This window comes from Bombina bombina, chromosome 8, assembly GCF_027579735.1.
Source record: "Bombina bombina isolate aBomBom1 chromosome 8, aBomBom1.pri, whole genome shotgun sequence".
NCBI classification, from domain to species: Eukaryota; Metazoa; Chordata; class Amphibia; order Anura; family Bombinatoridae; genus Bombina; species Bombina bombina.
The window spans coordinates 287973751-287995771 of NC_069506.1; the positions used below are offsets into that span (position 1 = coordinate 287973751).

A 22021-nucleotide genomic window follows, 5' to 3' on the forward strand; every position below is an offset into this window, starting at 1 on the left:
TGTAAAAAAGTTATACTCAGCTCCTCCCAGCTGTAGGTAAAAAAATTAAAAAAAAAAATGAAGAAATGAACAGCAGCCAATCAGCATCAGCAGTGCTGAGGTCATGAACTCTTACTGTGATCTCATGAGATTTCATAGTAAGCTTCCTTTACCTGATTGGTGAAATAATATGAGAGTGCACAATGCTCATCCCTTCAGATGTCCCAGGACAGACACACTAAAATGCTGCTTAGAAATCCTTTACAATGGGAGGTGGCTACTGAGGAACTTTTGAGGTAAAATATCTTTCAGGAGATATTTTCTATTCAGCTTTTTACAGCTATGCTGCATCACTTTCAAGTGTTTAAACATTTGGGTATTATGGCCCTTTAATTGTCTTTAACAGCTGTAAGGTATTCACAACTAAAAACACTAATCACTTCCCTGGGGTTTCTTAGCAAAATGGTAAAGTGAAATACATTAAACTTATTCTAATATATACTCCCCTCTATCACCAAACCAGACTTTCTGTCACACTTCCTCCCCCCCAGCTCACACTTGGTGGAGTGAGCGACCATAGACATTAAAGAGTGTACCCTTGAAAGACCATCAACATTGCCCTGCACAAGACCTGCTCTGTGCTCAACAAAGAAATGAAAAGGCTGCAGACTAAGAAACCATCTAGTCACTCTTGCATTCCTCTCCTTATTCTGACTCATCCATTTGAGAGGAGCATGATCTGTAATCGACCTGAATTTCCTCCCCAACAAATAGTACCGAAGAGACTCTAAAGCCCACTTAATATCTAAACATTCTTTTTCAACAATAGAGTCATTTTTCTCTTGTTGGTTTAATTTTCTATTAAGAAATAATACAGGATGCTCCTCCCCTTGGTACACTTGGGAAAGAACAGCCCCCACACCAACATCAGAAGCATCAGTCTGCACTATAAAATCTTTACAAAAATCTGGAGTTACCAAAATTGGATAGGCACACAGGGGATCTTTCAAATGCTTAAAAGCCTTGTCTGCTTCTGTAGACCATTTAACCATCACTGGTGATTTTGCCTTTGTAAGATCAGTTAAAGGAGCAGCTATTGTAGCAAAATCTGGAATAAACCTTCTATAATATCCAGTCAAACCCAAAAAAGCTCTAACTTGTTTCTTAGTTAGGGGCTGGGGCCAGTTTTGTATGGCTTATATTTTAGTTGTCTGTGGCTTAACTAATCCTCTCCCAAGTACTTCCTCTAAACCAATGGTACATTTTGAAGGATTCACAGTTAAGCCAGCAGAGAAAATGGAGTTAAGAACTGCCTGAACTTTTGGGAGATGTGATTCCCAATCTGTACTATAAATGATTACATCATCAAGATACGCTGCAGCATAACGAACATGGGGCTTTAAAATTCCATCATTCTCTGAAATATTGCAGGAGCACCATGTAACCCAAATGGCAAAACTGTATACTGAAACAACCCATCTGGAGTTGAAAAAGCAGTTTTCTCCTTTGCCTGATCAGTGAGGGGTACCGGCCAATAGGCTTTCGTTAAATCAATTGTTCTTAAATAAGGTGCTTTTCCTAGTCTTTCTATTAACTCATCAACCCTAGGCATTGGGTAGGTATCAACACCTGAGTTTAATTGTCTTTAACAGCTGTAAGGTATTCACAACTAAAAACACTAATCACTTCCCTAGGGTTTCTTAGCAAAAAGGTAAAGTGAAATGTATTAACTTGGTCTAATATATACTCCCTCTATCACCAAACCAGACTTTCTGTATGTATATATATATATATATATATATATATATATATATATATATATATATATATATATATATATATACACATATATATACATATATACACACACACATCTTTAGCAATGTATGTGTATGTATCTCCATGCTAAATTACTGCAAAAAAGATGTGAGAAGCACTCGAGTATCAGCAAGTAAAATAATTTATTGGACAGTTCCAAAAATCACATAAACGTATCGTGAGGAGTGAATACTCCTGGGTAAAAAGCAGAGCAAAGTGTACAAAGAAGGTGAGTGCAGGGGCACTAGAACAAACGGCTATGAGTAAGGCTTAGGCCGAAACGCGTAAGCCGTTTGTTCTAGTGCCCCTGCACTCACCTTTTTTGTACACTTTGCTCTGCTTTTTACCCAGGAGTATTCACTCCTCATGATACGTTTATGTGATTTTTGGAACTGTCCAATAAATTATTTTACTTGCTGATACTCGGGTGCTTCTCACATCTTTTTTGCTCTATGTACTTTTATGGCCTGAGTGAGCACGGAGGTTCAAGCAAGTGGCTGCAGGGTGGCTAATCAACTAACAGATCATTTGTGTTGACACTGAAGGCCGCTGTTCTCCGTGGGATGTGGAAGACTAACGAAAAGGATACATTCACAGGTCGGATATCCTGGTAGGTGGCCTGTTTGCATCGCAAGGTATGTGCGCTACAGCGAATGGAGAACTGTGTTACACTGCCTATTTGCAATATACAGCTAGCTTGAATGTGAAGGTTTGTGTAACCGGAAGGTCTGTTCTTGATCACATTGCCGGATAGGAGGATTGAGGTTACCTCTCTGTCGTTTGGCACATCTGTTTCCAGGGGTTGGGACATCACACACTGGACATGCTTACAAGCAACGGTTGCCGTTATTGGCAGCAATAGTGTCTGTACACAGTCCGCCACTACCCTGTTGTTTGGTTGTACACCCACTACATTTCCTACCTCATATTCTGTATTTGCTAAATTACTGCGGCAGCTTTTTTTTCTTTCTAACACTCGCAATCTCATATCTTTGAGCCCTTAACTTTTTTGTGCAATATTTTTATTTAAAAAATATTAGACCGTGTTAATATTAGTGTAACTGTACTTTGTAATGTATTTTTTAAGCGTTTTGTGCAACTCTTTTTTTTTTTTTTTTTTTTTTCAGAAAAGTTAACCGCAGTATAGATTGAAGCGTAAATGGCGATTGCTCTAGCTCAAATCGGGTTTTGCTCAGCTTTAATATCACGCAATTAAAAAGGCTTGCGAAAAGACAATATATCTTGCGCAAAACAGTTTGCTCCTCGCTTGTAATCTAGCCCTAAGTTTTTAATGTAAATATTTTACATGTCAATGTTCTTCACTTACAAGAAAATGTTCTTTATATTTTAAAATATTAATATATATATATATATATATATATATATATATACCTGTATATATTCATATAGATCTATATGTATAGATAAATATTTTACAAAAAATAAATCATATACACAGAAATATATATGTAAAAATAAAAAGAACATTTTCTTCTATGGGAAGAACGTTGGAATGTAAAATATTTATAACTACTTTCGGGTTTAGTGCTGTAGGCCTTACGCTTTGTTGGGTTTGAGCGTGAGCGATAAGTGTTAGTTTTTTGTTTTTTTTAAAAAGCATGCTCCATTGAAGTCTATGGGAAATAAAAGTCAACATATTTGTGATATCCGGAGTCCTGAAGTTAGTGCGCATCGGGTTTTGCTTCGGCGCAAAAATATTACTTTCAACCTGTAATATGAGCGCTAATCTGCCCACATTAAAAGTTTACTTTGAACGGTGTTTGCTTTAGTGCGCCACTTCATATTTTATGTTAATGTCACTTACAGGTTTAATAAATCCTGTCTACAGATTCTGCACCAAACCCTAAAGCAATACCTAAGTATGCAACATAAATAAGGAGCTTTACAAACAAAAGCAGGTTTAAACTGTAAAACAAAAGACATTTTCATTAAAAACTACATTCAGATACAGAAAAGAAAAAGAAAACATGAATGCAAATCCGCTCCACTAGCTGCACTTTTCGTATCTTACCCTCAAACTCAAACGTCCCCAGTGTACGGAGAGCTAAGGTTATACTGCCCACATCACTGGCTTCAGGGATGTTTGTGAGGCTGGGAGAGGAAAGCTGCTGAGCAAGACCCTTGGGCATTCCTGGGTGACGTAGAGGTTTGTGCATAAGCACCAGCGAGAGCATCTTCAGAAGGCCATCTTGGATATCCTTTTTCAGCGGAGGGATGTGGCGGCTTAAGTCATACAGGACAGCAGTCAGTGCTGGGCTGCAGGGGAAAGAACAAAATACAAATGATAAGGCAGCCTGGGGAAAGCGATCATTTTATTAAACCCCTGCACAGTACTGCTTACCTCAGACCTACGGACAGCATTGGCTCCAACAGCTCTTTAATGTCCTGCTGGATGGCTGGGCCCATAGATCGGGCGAGCATGCTGATACAGGTAAATACGGTTGCATCCACTTGCATGGTCTTCTGCCGCCTGTATAACAAGGGGATCTATTATGAGTTCTTACTGAAGTAGAAGGAACACAATCATTAAATGCAAGAGCAGCAGATTAATACCCATAATGCATTGACAACATAATCAGGGATGGTTAACGACGTCTTTAGTTTAACACACTTCTTTATAATGCAGACTATGGCCCTGATATTCAAAGGATTCTCCAGCTTGGAGAGAAATTGTAGTTCAGACTTCAGAGGAGCTGAAGTTACTGAATGCTCAAAAGAAAAAAGGGCCGAACTCTCCAGCACTGCAAGATCTTTCTCATTTCTATATCTGAAAGATATATATAGCACTGTATGACTTGAGAGTTTTGTTACTCTTTATGCTTTGTATTTCATATTACTTTACATTTCAGTTTGGGTCCTTTCAGTATTATTACATTTAAGCGTTGCACTTTTTATTTTATATTTTAATGCATTTAGATTTAGCTCTAGCAGTGATTTTACAAATTCTTCTTATGTTTTAAAAGCCTCTGTGTTACTTTAACAAATTAGGATTCTTCTTTGCATATTTCTCTGAATCTTTTACAAATTACATTGCACTTTGTATTTGCTCCATTGTAAACTAAAACTGACAGTTTCAGAAAGTGGGAGGGAGAGGGCAGTTCCCTGCGCTGAACAGGGGAGTTCCCAGGGTATGTCTGAAGCTCTCTCACAAGTCTTGTGAAATTTTGTAAGCATTTTAAACAAGCTGTCTCACTGATTCATCTTGTCAGCTGTATTGCAGGTGAAGTTTGCTCAAAAATCCCAATACACTTATTTTAACTAACAGAAAAAGGGATATTTACTAAAATATAGACAAAAGTAAGTTACATTTTAGTGAAAACATTTCAGTATAATTTTGAATTGAAGCAAGCAGAGCCTTTATATCAGTCCCAGGGGTTCTTCAGTTACCTTCTCTCTGCTATGAGAAATATTGTATCCCAGAGATGATTTCCAGGTTCCTTTCTTTTTCTTTAAAACAAATCAGTGAGTTCTGCACTATAATTTCTTTCCAAGTGAAAAACTTCTTTTACAAGTGAATGTAAAGTTAACACTTAGCCTGAGTTTAATTAATTAATTTTTTTATATTTATTTTCTTAAATTTTTACCGATTCGTCGAGAAGCACGGCTCTGCCGCCCGCCATATTGTCTAATTGACAGCTGATGATTCTTCAAACAACTAATCCTTGCCCCCCCCCCTCCCCTAAGAAGGATTATTGTTTGAAGAATCGTCAGCTGTTAATCAATTAGACATTATGGTCGGTGGGAAAGCTGCGCTTATCGGTGGATCGGTAAAAATTTAAGAAAATAAATAAATATAAAAAATTAATTAATTAAACTCAGGCTATTTTTTTAAATTCTATACGATGCCGTGAGGCATCAGTGTTAACTTTACATTCACTTTGAATAGAAGAATTGCAAAGCACAATGTAATTGGCAAAATATGCACATAAATATACAAAGCATGAGACCAATTTGTTAAAAATACAAAGAAACTGTGAAGACATAATCGTAATTAGTAAAATCACAATCCTAAATACACTGTTGTATACAAAATAAAATAGAAAGAGCAGTTTGAATGTAATACAATTTAATCTGAAGTGTAAAGTAATATAGACTACAAAGCACAAAGTATAGATGCAGTGCACATGCGGTTTTATATTGCACTGGGCTTGTGTCTCCTTTACATACAGAAATGTAGGAAGCCCCCCTTGGATAAGTATATAAAAATCTGCCTTTTGAAAATTTCACTAGGGATCTTGCAGTGCTGGAGGATTATTTTAGATCAACTCACCTGAGCAGAGAGGTTTTGAACATCAGGCTCTATATGTGAAAGAGCTATGTTGCAATAGAATATAACCACTGCAGTTACATTTAAACAACATATGGCATCAAATTTATGTTTTGTAAAAGGAAAAGAAAGAGACTATATAAGAGTGATGCTAAGTAACAATAACAAAGTGAGTGATTTACTAGGGGATAAGTAAAGAAGAGAAACAAGTATACTAAAGCTTTAAAAACTCAAATTGACTTGGTTAAGCCTAGTCTAGGGCGCCACCTAGTGACAAGATAGCCAGTTGCTAATTTTAAAATGACCTTTAAAGGCACAGTAAAGTCAAACATTTTACTTTCAGGATTAAGAGCAGCAATTTGTACAACTTTCCAATTTACTTCTATTATCAAATTTGATTGATTATCCTGGTATTATTTGTTAAAGAATAGGCTTGTGAACCGCAATACACTGAGCTAGCTCTGGTGAGCCAAATAGTGTCAAGCATAGTCTAGGTTGCCACCTAGTGGACTTGCAGACGCTCATTTTAAAATGACCTTTAAAGGGAAAGTAAAATAACATTAAAACTAAAATCACAATGAAACTTTCACGATTCAGAAAGTCCGATCAATTTAAAACAACTTTCCATTAGAGCTGCAACAACTAATCGATACAATCGATAATAGAAAAGTGTTTAACTAATCTCATTATCGACTAGGTGGTCAGCCATTAGATGGTCAGCCATTAGATGGTCAGCCATTAGATGGTCAGCCATTAGATGGTCAGCCATTAGATGGTCTGCCATTAGATGGTCAGCCATTAGGTGGTCAGCCATTAGCTGGTCAGCCATTAGCTGGTCTGCCATTAGCTGGTCAGCCATTAGGTGGTCAGCCATTAGATGGTCAGCCATTAGGTGGTCAGCCATTAGGTGGTCAGCCATTAGGTGGTCAGCCATTAGATGGTCTGCCATTAGGTGGTCAGCCATTAGGTGGTCAGCCATTAGGTGGTCAGCCATTAGATGGTCTGCCATTAGGTGGTCAGCCATTAGATGGTTAGCACACAGCACCAGCTCCTTCACTCTGATGAACTCCTGCACATGGTATTGTGCAAAAAAATGGTACTGAATTTTTTATAAATCCAATTAATCTAAAACTAATCAGCAGATGAAATGTCAGTTGCAGCCCTAAAACACAATACCATGTGCAGATTTTCATCAGAGTGAAGCAGCTGGTCCCATGCGCTGACCAACTAATCGACAATGAGAATGAACTGACAACTATTTTCATTATCGATTGTAACAATTAGTTGTTGCAGCACTATTTCCAATTTACTTCTATTATCTAATTTGTTTTGTTCTCTTAGTATCATTTGTTGAAAAGAATACCAAGGTAGGCTCGGCAGCAGCAATGCATTACTGGGAGCTGCTTATACAACAAAGATACATAGACAAATAGACTGTAGTTTTTTTATTTATTTACTATAATTGGACTCACTTGTGAGCAAAGTCTTTGGGAGGCAGCGCAGATTTTACATGTTCGAGAATTTTAGGAAGGTAAATATGAATTTCAGTCCGCACAGCTACTGAGATGAGTCCCAGAGCTTGGAAGGCCACTGTACGTTCTTTCTCTTTGCGCACACAGCTCAGCAGATGACTCATAGTGTCTGGGAGGTACTGATCCGCTAGACAAAAGATATTGGAACCAATGTAAGGTGATAAAAGGAAAGCCAACCACAAAACAACAAATACCCTTCCCAAAAAAGCCCAAACCTGTGAAAGCAGATGGTCTGAATGCAGCCAGACGTGGGAGAACATTCAATATTGTCATTTGGATTAGAGGGTTTTTGCTGCTTCTGCACTTTAGAACCCAACGGCAAATCTGTAAAAATAAAAAAATATTTTATGCAAAACAAGTTTGTAAACAAAACTGATGAGAAAAACGTAAGTGAAATGTCCCCTTCACCTGGTCAAACTTCTCTTCTACAAGCTCACGGCAGGTGCGACTCTCTACCAAGTTTGATTTGTCCGGCATTGGAGTTGAGGCATAACCCAAAATGCTTTGCTGACCAGCATACCCTAGAAGGCTGAGAAGGGCATTGGAAGGCTGGGGCTGCACAGACTGGAAGGTGGCAAAGGGCGTAATATGACGCGGTTTCAATCCAAAGGTCATGAGGTCTTTGCAATGCTTGTCATGAACCAGCTGCTGCTGTGTGATCTCTTCCATCTCCTCTCTTAGCCGCTAAGAAGGGGAACAAACAAAGGATACTGAACAAGAACCTGGAGTTTTACTGGTATGACTGCTGGGGGAGGAAATATTTCTGTTGGGATAGGTATGTACAGTCATTTTCTCACTTTATAGAATACAAATGTGTTATTATATAGAGAGAAAGGAGTGATTGAGCCCTTACCTCCCCTTCCATGCTGCTGATTCGCACTAACTCATTAATGATCAGAAGAGACCCGTGGATTCGGTCATCGCGGTTCATGCCTTTCTCTTTAGACAACGTTTCATCAAACCCCCTCTCAGCTTCTTCAAAGGTTTGCTGAAAGACAAATACGGAAATGTCAGGAAAACATTATTGTTACTACTTTCCTACTAGTGAATGATAACTGTCACCTAATGCCAATGACAAATACCAGCTAGCTGCTCAAAACAAGCTTCAATGCTATTTACATAGATATTTAAACCACAGAATTTTTTTTATTTTTTTATTTGACAGTTATATGCGGAAAACAACTCGCTGTAAAAGAACTAACTGCTATGAATGAAAACATGAGGGATCACAGTGTATATAAGCTAATAAAGGGACATAAAAGTATCTACTAAAAATTATCCTTATAGTCCAAGATGGAGAAAAGAATTTACTAGTCAGGGGAGAATAGACCATGGGGAAAAAGCTATTGTTGAAAACTACTGGGCTAATAGAAAATACCAGCCTTGTTTATAGTAAATAATATTAATTTCTGGTGGGCTAGTAGAAAATTCCAGCATTGCTTATAGCAAATAATATTCATTTCTGGTGGGCTAGTAGAAAATTCCAGCTTTGCTTATAGAAAATAATATTCATTTCTGGTGGGCTAGTAGAAAATTCCAGCATTGCTTATAGTAAATATTAATTTCTGGTGGGCTAGTAGAAAATTCCAGCTTTGCTTATAGTAAATAATATTAATTTCTGGTGGGCTAGTAGAAAATTCCAGCTTTGCTTATAGTAAATAATATTAATTTCTGGTGGGCTAGTACAAAATTCCAGCATTGCCTATAGAAAATAATATTAATTTCTGGTGGGCTAGTAGAAAATTCCAGCATTGCTTATAGCAAATAATATTCATTTCTAAGTAGCATAAGCTTAGTTACTTGGCAAAACCCTCTTCTTCATAAAAAGCCAAAGGTATCAGAGACTAACTAACATAAGAAGTGGGTCTGTATTTGCTATCACAGCTTTCCAAAGCTAATGAGAGTAGCACATGGGAGATAGCATCTGGGACACAGTGAAATGACCAGATGTGTACGTCCCTTTAATACTGCAACCTTTTATACAGGGAAGGAAGTGAATATTTTTCTGAAGGTGGTGTAATATTACAACTATCAGGTCAGCTACTGCATCAGAGGAGAGATGTTATTCATACCCTGTACCACATAGGTTTCTGCAGCTCTTTAGGCTCACGCTGTGTGGTCAGGATTAGACATGCTCTCAAGGCCGCCACAGCTCCTTCGCGAATTGCCTGCTTTGGGTCCCACACTCCGAAGAAGATGTTATCGAAAAAGGACTGAACCTGCTGAAAGAAGAATGTGGGAGCACTGACCGCCAGCTCCCTCAGCACCAGAACCTGAACAATGACAAAAAGAGCAAGAATGTCAGCATTAAACGCATCAGAAACAGCAAAATGGGAAAACAAAAACTCAGCTTGTCAGACATGGTAAAGCTGAAGTCTGTATTACCAAAAAAAAGACATTAAAAATAAATAAGCGGCAATTACAAAAACATAAGGCTAGTCTGCTATAACAATAAACAAATATTAAAAATATAGTAAATAACGACTCCCTCATAGGCAACAGTTTGTCTTCCTAATATGGGTATATTTTTATAGAAAACTGAAAGACACACACACAAAAATATAATAAATACTGCCACTGGGCACACAGTGGTGTTTGTTACACCAAGGCTTGATAGAGGCCCATATGAAGGCCCTGGTTTACTTTTACCAGATATCCTCCCCCTCATCAAGTGCTGAATTCTGCAGCTATTGGATGACAATTTAAAGGGTTACAGCATTTTATATTGTTTTTTTTTTGTCTTTTAGAATTGTGTATAGGTGGGTCCTTATGAAATAGTTCCATATTAGTAGGCATGCTGCTGTCTATTTGAGAATGGGTATTTACTACTATATCAAAATATTGTTATTTCAGACTACCATTTTGGTAATCCCTTCTTCATGCACTGATCAAGCTTTTTTCAGAGTCTGGTAATGCAGCATCATTAGCTTAGTAGGTTACACCAGATTACCAGCAAGTGATTCAGTTCACAGAGTATTAATATTCCATTTGCTTTGATTTACCAGCAACTGATTTATTGTTAAAAGGTTAAGTTTGTATTATATACAAAAATAAGCTGGGAAATAATAATAGATAAAACAGACTCTGTGTTATGGCTGTATGTTGACTCACTAGCAGGCACAACTAAACATACTAAGTTGTTTGTACTCACTGCAGCGTGTCTCCGCCCTTCGTTACGGTCAGCCCCCAGCCACTCAAGGGCGCGCTTCACCTCAAACTCAACATACTCTGCAGTGAAGGTGTCTCCTGCCATTGCAAGGCGCCCCATGGCCTTAGATGCCATCTCCATGACCGCAGTGTCACTGGAGGGCAGCAGGTTACGCAAGTAGTTGGCAAACCTGCTGATTCGAGTTGCATTACCTCCTTCAACTCCAATAAGGCTAACTGTAGTGGGAAGCAGAATAAATACGGTCATCTTTAGGCATAAATATATTCACAGAGAATACAAACATCTACTAGTCTTGCAGCACCATTAAATGGACATTAGAGTGCTGGATTAAGTTTAACTTGTCTACAAGCACTGCAGGATAGGGAGTCAGTTAAAACATGCCAGTTTCATCCGTATAAATGTAAAATTAAAATGTACAAAAAGTGTTTGCTAAAGGCGCCTGCTTGATTTGTACATTAATTGTATTAAAGTGCAAATAGTGTGTGTAATGCAGGGTGATAAACTCGGAAATCTGTACTAAACAACCCTACAACAGCTCCTACAGTCAACTCTCATGTACTGAGGTGAAGGTGATACAATGTAGCAAAATTGCTAATATTCTAGTGTTACACAATATAATAGACCCATGTAACAAAAGGTATTATATACTATCAGCACCCTGGATATCGCTAGCTAATTGGTGGCTACATTTAGCCACCAATCAGCAAGCGTAACCAAGGTTCTGAACCAAAAATGGGCTGGCTCCTAAGCTTTACCTACCTGCCATTTAAATAAAGATAGCAAGAGAATGAAGAAAACATGATAATAGGAGTAAATTAGAAAGTTGTTGCTCTATCTGAATCATTAAAGAAAAAATTTGGGTTTAGTATCCCTTTAATAATCATTTAATATCAAGCTGCCATAGAGAATATTTTTTTTTTTAAGGGAGATTTGGCTGGAGGATGCAAGAATATGACAAGGTTTATTTCAATGCAAACAAGAGTAGACAGCACAACAGCAGTTTGCAATAAAATGTATAATAAAATACTACATTCGACAAGTGTTGCAGCAGCCATCAGGATCTCCATTTGTCTCCTACTTTGGGGTGCGCTCTGCTTTAGAGGTTCATTACTATGAAGGCAGCTATCACGTGCTGTCTAGATCTTCCATAAACCAATCTGCCATAGAAGGAATACATTACTGACATAGTGTGAACCATTTACAACCAATTAACACACTAAATGAAATGTACTCACATAGCCTGGAGTCCTTTATTCTTGTTAACTGTTTACTGTAAATTTAAAAACAGCTCTACTAAGAAAGAAAAGGGAATATAATTGTATGTATGTCAAAATTATATTCCCTTTTCTCAATTACAGATGTGACTGATTTGTGTAAACCTTTCCTCCAAGGTGACAATTGGCCAAAGGAAGTCAGGTGTTCATTTTGAATTGTAATTCATATCATGTGAGAAATGTTCTTGCTAAAGACAATAAATGTAATGAAACATGTTAAGCTATTTTATTAGAGCAGTTTTTATTTTGGAACTTCAGTGGAATTACATCTTGTTAATAAAGAACTGCAGACCATTTAGCTTGTTACATCTCTGTATACGGTAAACTAGGTCAGGCATTTATTCCTTCTGAGGCACATTGGAATTTGGAAATTCCAAAAAACACAGGATAGCCGCCCTCAGACTAATGAATCTTTCAAGCAGAATGCGCCCCAAAGTTAGATAAGATTAACTTCAGCTATGCATAAAAAAGTATATTTGTTTTTATGTAAATATTATATTTTCTGATGCCGGCATCTTGTGTATTTTTTACAGCAAACTGATAATTGTCTATTCACACTATATTTATTCTCATATGAGCTGAATAAATTTATCTTTACACATACTTGATATTCTCAGTCCTTTATTTTACTTATCAGTTTTGGCTAAATCTTTTGAGTGCTTGCCCTAACCCTATGCACTCATTAATTAATTTATATTAATGCCTCAACATCCCTTTCCCTCCATCACACATAAATTCTCTCTTTACGAATGACTGAGATGAGATTTTAGTACGAGCAAGAGGTTTCATAATCAAATTCAGATAGAGTCACAAATATAGCGTACCAATAGCAAGGATCCCCCCCTTCCGCTCACTGACATCTGAGCTGGAGACGAATTCAAAGATGAAATGATTGAGTTCATCGTAGAACTGCGTGGCTTCCTCTTGGCTAACCTAGAAAATACAAAAAGCATTCAGCAAGAACACTTAATTCACAGTGTTACAGACACCGAGCAAGACGCTTACTGCCAAATACTGAGATTAGGGTAAAAAAAAACACAGAAGAAAGCTATTCTTAAACATAAATGCCAATTGTAATATGAAAAGGGATATGGAACTCACAAAATAGGTTCTGTATTACAAATTAAAAAAAAAGTTTTAGCAATTCCAGAATTTTTCATACAATAAGAGCGATGTTACTATAAACACTATTTATAAAAACAAACTTCTGAGGTTTAGCTGGAGTTACACAATGTCCGTTTTTATGGTCTGACAGTATTTGCGCTACTCTGCAGCTGTATATCAGAGGGGCCAGGAATATTTCCATCACTGCTGTACTATCATCACATTCCAGGAGAACCAGACCATTCCAAAAGGCCGACGTGTTATTACTCACTTCTCGTAGTTCGGTGGTGACATAATGCTGCAAATCTTTGGCTGCCTTGGTGCGAACATCTTCACTTTTGCTCCTCAGGCCGTTGGCAAACTGCTGCAACATTGTCATTATGCCAGACATGTTGGCAGGGGACAGGGACAACAGAACCAGCAAAATCTAAACAGGTGCCCCTATGGGACAGAAAAACAAACCTGTCAGTCTCTGCGTGATCTACAATAAATTATAAAATGGATAAGAAGAACTGCTGCAACATAAAGAAAATAAATTTAAAAACAGTGTGAGATTGTCATATAAAATGTATACGTATCCACAGTAGCACAACTTTGCAATATTCTTGAGTTATTTATTTTTACCTCCTTTTTCGGTAAATTAAGTAGGAGAGTTGTGTATTTTCCAGTCCTGTAAACAGAAAGAGCACACAACAGACTTCACAAGTCTAATCGTGCCGCATAGCTCTCTAATTTACAGTTCATATTCTTATATGCTGAAGCAAATAATGGTGATTTTGTTAACACAATGCCAGGGGTAAGCTCTGTCATCTCCAGACTCAATTTGAGTCAAATAGGAGCTTAATTTGCTCCTCCAAATAAGGAAATAAGTGGGTGGAGTTTGACCAATGAAAAATAATTGTAAATAAGATGTTACTTTGCTGATATGTTAACCTATTCGAAGACTGCAGAAAAATTGTAATTATTGTCCCCTTATTTGGTGATCAGTTAACAAAAATGTCTAGTTACCCTTTAGTACCCACAGCTGCTGGCATATAGACTGCACATGCAGAAAAGGAAGTTAGCGTGACCATGGCACAAGTCTGGGCACTATTCCTACTGCGGACTGGGCACAAGTCTGAACATTATTCCTACTGCAGAGGGGGCACAAGCCTGGGCACTATTCCTACTGTAGACTGGACACAAGCCTGGGCACTATTCCTACTGCAGATGGGCACAAGCCTAGGCACTATTCCTACTGCAGACTGGGCACAAGCCTGGGCACTATACCTACTGCAGCCTGGGCACAGGTCTAGGCATTATTCCAAATGCAGCCTGGGCAAAAGTCTGGACAATATTCCTACTGCAGAGGGGGCACAAGCCTGGGCACTATTCCTACTGCAGACTGGGCACACGCCTGGGCACTATTCCTACTGCAGCCTGGGCACAAGTCTAGGCACTATTCCTACTGCAGCCTGGGCACAAGTCTAGGCACTATTCCTACTGCAGCCTGGGCCCAAGTCTAGGCACTATTCCTACTGCAGATTGGGCACAAGTCTGGGCACTATTCCTAATGCAGACTGGGCACAAGTCTGAGCACTATTCCTACTGCAAACTGGGCACAAGTCTGGGCACTATTCCTACTGCAGACTGGGCACAAGTCTGGGCACTATTCCTACTGCAAACTGGGCACAAGTCTGGGCACTATTCCTACTGCAAACTGGGCTCAAGTCCTACTGGAGACTGGGCACAAGTCTGGGCACTATTCCTACTGCAGACTAGGCACAAGTCTGGGCACTATTCCTACTGTAGACTGGGCACAAGTCTGGGCACTATTACTACTGCAGACTAGGCACAAGTCTGGGCACTATTCCTACTGCAGACTGGGCACAAGTCTGGGCACTCCTTACACGGCAGTTGCTGGGTATAATCTCTGATCTCCCTAATATCAGGGCAAGTGCTGAAATATTCCCAAAATGGACACTGCAAACCAGAGTGATTAATGCCATGTTTAACAGCAACTCTAGATATCACTACTTATACCAACTTACACATGGGATACAAAAAATACATAACTTTCCAGTGGCTTCTCAGTTAAATACATTGGTCTTGCACTAACAAACTGGCACCTGCCCTGTTCCCATGGGCGCACACTTGGTAACGCCCACAGACATGCAATAAACCTAACCCCATGGGCGCACACCAGCCTTATCCCCACAGACACGCACCAAACCTATGACCACAGGAATGCCCTGCACAAGTTGGAACACTAGTCCTACTGCAGACTAGGCACAAGTTGGAACACTATTCCTACTGCAGACTAGGCACAAGTTGGAACACTATTCCTACTGCAGACTAGGCACAAGTTGGAACACTATTCCTACTGCAGATTGAGCACAAGTCTGGACACTATTCTTACTGCAGACTGGGCAAAGGTCTGGACATTATTCCTACAGCAGACTGGGCACAAGTCTGGGCACTATTCCTACTGCAGACTGGGCACAAGTCTGGGCACTATTCCTACTGCAGACTGGGCACATGTCTGGGCACTATTCCTACTGCAGATTGGGCACAAGTCTGGGCACTATTCCTACTGCAGATTGGGCACAAGTCTGGGCACTATTCCTAATGCAGACTGGGCACAAGTCTGGGCACTATTCCTAATGCAGACTGGGCACAAGTCTGAGCACTATTCCTACTGCAAACTGGGCACAAGTCTGGGCACTATTCCTACTGCAGACTAGGCACAAGTCTGGACACTATTCCTACTGGAGACTGGGCACAAGTCTGGGCACTATTCCTACTGCAGACTGGGCACAAGTCTGGGCACTATTCCTACTGCAGACTGGGCACAAGTCTGGGCACTATTCCTACTGCAGACTGGGCACAAGTCTGGGCACTATTCCTACTGCAGACTGGGCTCAAGTCTGGGCACTATTCCTACTGCAGACTAGGCACAAGTCTAGGCACTATTCCTACTGCAGACTGGGCACAAGTCTAGGCACTATTCCTACTGCAGACTGGGCACAAGTCTGGGCAATATTCATACTGCAGACTGGGCACTATTCCTACTGCAAACTGGGCACAAGTCTGGGCACTATTCCTACTGCAGACTGGGCACAAGTCTGGGCACTATTCCTACTGCAGACTGGGCACAAGTCTGGGCAATATTCCTACTGCAGACTGGGCACAAGTCTGGGCAATATTCATACTGCAGACTGGGCACTATTCCTACTGCAAACTGGGCACAAGTCTGGGCACTATTCCTACTGCAGACTGGGCACAAGTCTGGGCAATATTCCTACTGCAGATTGGGCACTATTCCTACTGCAAACTGGGCACAAGTCTGGGCACTATTCCTACTGCAGACTAGGCACAAGTCTGGGCACTATTCCTACTGCAGACTGGGCACAAGTCTGGGCACTCCTTACACGGCAGTTGTTGGGTATAATCTCTGATCTCCCTAATATCAGGGCAAGTGCTGAAATATTCCCAAAATGGACACTGCAAACCAGAGTGATTAATGCCATGTTTAACAGCAACTCTAGATATCACTACTTATACCAACTTAAACATGGGGTACAGAAAATACATAAATCTCCAGAGGCTTCTCAGTTAAATAGATTGGTCTTGCTTGCACTAACAAACTGGCACCTGCCCTGTTCCCATGGGCGCACACTTGGTAACGCCCACAGACATGCAATAAACCTAACCCCATGGGCGCACACCAGCCTTATCCCCACAGACACGCACCAAACCTATGACCACAGGAATGCCCTGCCCAGTGCCCACAGATTTACAGTAAATAACGCCTACGGCACACACCGGTCAGATCCCCACAGGCACACACATGCCCAGTTCCCACAGACACATACTAGGTTAAATCCATAGACACTACCACAGGCATGCAATGGTTAACACCAACAGACACAAACAGGCCCTATACCTATAGGCACGCACTGACCCTATGCCCATAGGCATACACCAGCCCAACAGCCACACTCCTAACCAGTGTCTACAGTCACACATTGGCCCTACCCTCTACCTCAACAGAAGTACATAAGACCTTTTGCCCACAGCAATGCAGCACCCCTATACCCACAAGCACACAGCTGTCACAACTCACTAATACCCAACTACTCTGTGTCTCAAGCAGGTACCTTACTGCTACAGCCCCAGGCACATTTCAACCCTAGGACAGATACGGATAGGGTATAGCGCTAGACCAAAAACCTACTTAGCCTCACTAAAGGTTATTGTCTCCTCCCTAGACAATAGAGAATAAAGAATGTAAAATCAGTGGATATAGGAGGCGCTATAGAGCCGTAGGATATATAGATATAAATAAATGTAAAATTCACTGTATCGTGACCAGTTAAAACATTCAAAAAATTTAAAATCCAAAATTCCAATGACCCTTAAGGGATACGTTAAAATACTATTTATGTGCAAAATCTGTGATAAAAAAATTGGTGATAATTAAAAATAAAGGAAAATATCTACGTATATATATATATATAAAAACAATTTATCCAAGTGAAAAATCAAAGTGAAATAAATGCAGTATCAAAGTGCAATCAATGATCAAGTGACAATAATTAGTAAAACACAGATGTGATATTTAATAAGTCAATGCATAAAAGGTTGACACAAACAATCCATATAACAATCAATCTTACATAAAATAAAGTAAAACCGGTTAAACATACACACTATACATAACCCCTCAGATTCCCCAAATCAAATGGGGCTGGCAGAGAACACCTATAATGACTGTGTTCTAATCTTGGTGTTAGTAGTTCAAGGGGATCCCCCAAAGAAGATGGTCCGGAATGACAATGTGGGTTTAATTATTGTAAATCCAAAGATATAAATGTTAATGTTTCTGAATGGTGCCGTTATATACCCAGTCTTATTTGGTCACAAATAAAAGCCCACAATGGTATAGAGCTCCTTCCTTAATGTTCTCTTAGTTAAAGGCAATCAAGTATTTATAACTTAGCCGGGAGGCTCTCCTACCTTCTTACAAGTGTCTGCCAGCGATCTCCTTACCTGGCCCGACACTCCGGCTGCTCCTTTAGATGTCTGCTCAGCGAAAATCCTGTGAGTGACGTCACCCGGTTCCGGATCCTAGGTGACCACTTGCGCAAGTGTTTGTTTCCACAGGATGTCCTCTGTACGCCAGGGTACAGAGAGTTCACTTCAGCTTCGGTCCTCCAAATAATCGCAAACAGTAGCAGGTAAGTCCTCTACGCGTTTCAACCCCTTCTGGGTCTTTTTCAAGATGCTACTTCCTGCAACCTTTGCCCTTAAATCCACTCTCTGCACAGGTGATTCGCTATTGCTACAACACCTTTCCGCAGGTAACTGTTTCCTGTGTTTATGATGTGCCAGGAGTCTGATGCCTTGTATGCCCTTAGCTGCAGTAACATATTTAGACTATTTTCCCGTTGTGGAGAAAATAATGTAAGGAACGGGAAAACAGTCTAAATATGTTACTGCAGCTAAGGGCATACAAGGCATCAGACTCCTGGCACATCATAAACACAGGAAACAGTTACCTGCGGAAAGGTGTTGTAGCAATAGCGAATCACCTGTGCAGAGAGTGGATTTAAGGGCAAAGGTTGCAGGAAGTAGCATCTTGAAAAAGACCCAGAAGGGGTTGAAACGCGTAGAGGACTTACCTGCTACTGTTTGCGATTATTTGGAGGACCGAAGCTGAAGTGAACTCTCTGTACCCTGGCGTACAGAGGACATCCTGTGGAAACAAACACTTGCGCAAGTGGTCACCTAGGATCCGGAACCGGGTGACGTCACTCACGGGATTTTCGCTGAGCAGACATCTAAAGGAGCAGCCGGAGTGTCGGGCCAGGTAAGGAGATCGCTGGCAGACACTTGTAAGAAGGTAGGAGAGCCTCCCGGCTAAGTTATAAATACTTGATTGCCTTTAACTAAGAGAACATTAAGGAAGGAGCTCTATACCATTGTGGGCTTTTATTTGTGACCAAATAAGACTGGGGATATAACGGCACCATTCAGAAACATTAACATTTATATCTTTGGATTTAAAATAATTAAACCCACATTGTCATTCCGGACCATCTTCTTTGGGGGATCCCCTTGAACTACTAACACCAAGATTAGAACACAGTCATTATAGGTGTTCTCTGCCAGCCCCATTTGATTTGGGGAATCTGAGGGGTTATGTATAGTGTGTATGTTTAACCGGTTTTACTTTATTTTATGTATGATTGATTGTTATATGGATTGTTTGTGTCAACCTTTTATGCATTGACTTATTAAATATCACATCTGTGTTTTACTAATTATTGTCACTTGATCATTGATTGCACTTTGATACTGCATTTATTTCACTTTGATTTTTCACTTGGATAAATTGTTTTTATATATATATATATATATATATATACGTAGATATTTTCCTTTATTTTTAATTATCACCGATTTTTTATCACAGATTTTGCACATAAATAGTATTTTAACGTATCCCTTAAGGGTCATTGGAATTTTGGATTTTTAATTTTTTGAATGTTTTAACTGGTCACGATACAGTGAATTTTACATTTATTTATATCTATATATCCTACGGCTCTATAGCGCCTCCTATATCCACTGATTTTACATTTCAACCCTACACTCACAAGCTTGCACCTGTGGTAATAAGACTGCAGATGAGATACACAAACTATATCTAACCATGTTAGATCTGAGCTTCAGTCAACACCTAGTTCTTTACAGTACCATGTGCAGCCTACAGCATGCTAGTTACAAACATGCTGCATGGTTGTCTGACATGGTGTGAGAGGAAATAGAATGTTAGACAGTAACAAAGCCACAACACAAATTTTACATGATGCACTCATGGGGCTGCAGGAAGTATACAGTGAAGAGGTGAGAGCTCACAGATTAATATATATTGGCAAATAGTAAGAAGTGAATACAGCGCCAACAAGAGGCCAAGGGATAAATATACTCACAGAGAGATAAAAGAAGATTATTTAATGAACCATGTTTAAAAGCATCAGTAAAAAATGTAAAAAACACATATAGATAAAATTACAAAAACAGGAATATCTTGCAGGAGCGGCTAAAGCTGATAATTACAATAAAAACAGAGATAATCACAGGTGATCAGTGTGATCCTAGCTGCCATTACCAATATTTTAGTCTTGAGAAAGGCCATTTTTTGAGGGCAGAAACGCGTTGACATATTGGATACCATAGGAGCAGCTGACAGGTGCTAGGATCCAATCAGCTACTTCAGCTACTACACTCAGGAATTTGGATCTGTTAAAGTAACTAATATTGAAGGAACCAATTTCCTCACTTTCACCTTGTTTTTCATCACCCATTTTTTTGGTTTTGATTGACTTATTTTTGTTCTTCACTAACATTTGTTGATCAAGTTTTTGGAACACTTTTTTGGAATATATTTTTCATGTTATTGCATATTGTGTATTTTATTTAATTATATTTTTACCTCACTGGATTAGTAGCTAGCATTTGTTATATCCATTTGCACTCACTTACTATTTGACCCTCTTTTTGCACTGCAGTGCATTTTTCTATTTTTTTGACACACTATTTTTTGAACATTATTGTTTGTACTATTATTTATTAATTTCTTGCTTGATGCACTTGTTATAGTTGTACTTAGGCTTATTCTGTGTCACTAGTTTACACTCTTACTCTGGTGTACCACTCACACTGATCACCTGTGATTATCTCTGTTTTTATTGCAATTATCAGCTTTAGCCGCTCCTGCAAGATATTCCTGTTTTTGTAATTTTATCTATATCTGTTTTTTACATTTTTTACTAATGCTTTTTAACATGGTTCATTAAATAATCTTCTTTTATCTCTCTGTGAGTATATTTATCCCTTGGCCTCTTGTTGGCGCTGTATTCACTTCTTACGATTTGTGCATATTTTTTGGAGGTTGGTTAGGAGGATCTCTGTTTGGATACAGCTTGGGGATTACCTTAGCGCTTGTACACTACCCCCCTTTTAATATATATTGGGTCAAGTGGCAAAATCCAGTATATGTTTCTGGCTATAATATACACACTGTATACCTAGCTTGCTATGATAAATACACTATATACTATTCTATCTATGATATATACACTATGTACTATTCTGTCTATGGTATATACACTGTATACTATTATATCTATGATATATACAGTATATATGTTTCTAGCTATGATATACACACGGTATACTATTCTGTCTATGATATACACACTGTATACTATTCTGTCTATGATATATACATTGTATACTATTTTGTATATGATATATACAGTATATGTGTCTCTAGCTTTGATATGCACACTGTATAGTATTCTGGCTATGATATAAACACTGTATACTAGTCTGGCTATGAAATATACACTGTAAACTAGTCTGGATATGATATATACACTGTACACTAGTCTGGCGATGTTATATACACACTATATAGTATTCTGGCTATGATATATACACTATATACGTTTCTGGCTATGCTATATACACAGTATACTTTTATTGCTATGATATATACAGTATATGTTTCTGCCTATGATATATACAGCTTATATGTTTGCAGGTATGATATACACACTGTACTGTATACTATCCTGGCTATAATATATGCACTGTTGTGGCCGGACTTTTAGCCGACGGACATTTGGCCGAAACACAAGTGGCTGTCAGATAACAGTCCGGCCACGAGATAGATAGATTTGATAGCTAGATACATAGATTATATAGATAGATCAATAGATGCAATAAATACATTTGATAGATAGATTTGATAGATAAATAGATAGATTTGATAGATAGATAATTTCCCAGACAGAGAATTACAAGA

The 22021-nt window shown here is 39.1% G+C and overlaps 1 protein-coding gene across 7 annotated transcripts in view; it reads right to left on the reverse strand.

Annotated features, from left to right (window-relative positions):
* MTOR (mechanistic target of rapamycin kinase) overlaps positions 1-22021 on the reverse strand; it is a 531718-nt gene that overhangs the window by 507840 nt on the left and 1857 nt on the right. For all 7 annotated transcript variants that reach the window (XM_053691448.1, XM_053691447.1, XM_053691446.1 and 4 more), the window contains exons 2-11: positions 13436-13605; positions 12885-12993; positions 10769-11001; positions 9690-9890; positions 8471-8605; positions 8026-8301; positions 7833-7941; positions 7558-7744; positions 4160-4288; positions 3830-4074 (exon numbers count right to left, since the gene is read on the reverse strand). In XM_053691448.1, coding sequence (XP_053547423.1) covers positions 3830-4074; positions 4160-4288; positions 7558-7744; positions 7833-7941; positions 8026-8301; positions 8471-8605; positions 9690-9890; positions 10769-11001; positions 12885-12993; positions 13436-13555 — 1744 coding nt within the window. In that variant the 5' untranslated portion in view covers positions 13556-13605. The remainder of the gene's footprint in view (positions 1-3829; positions 4075-4159; positions 4289-7557; positions 7745-7832; positions 7942-8025; positions 8302-8470; positions 8606-9689; positions 9891-10768; positions 11002-12884; positions 12994-13435; positions 13606-22021) is intronic.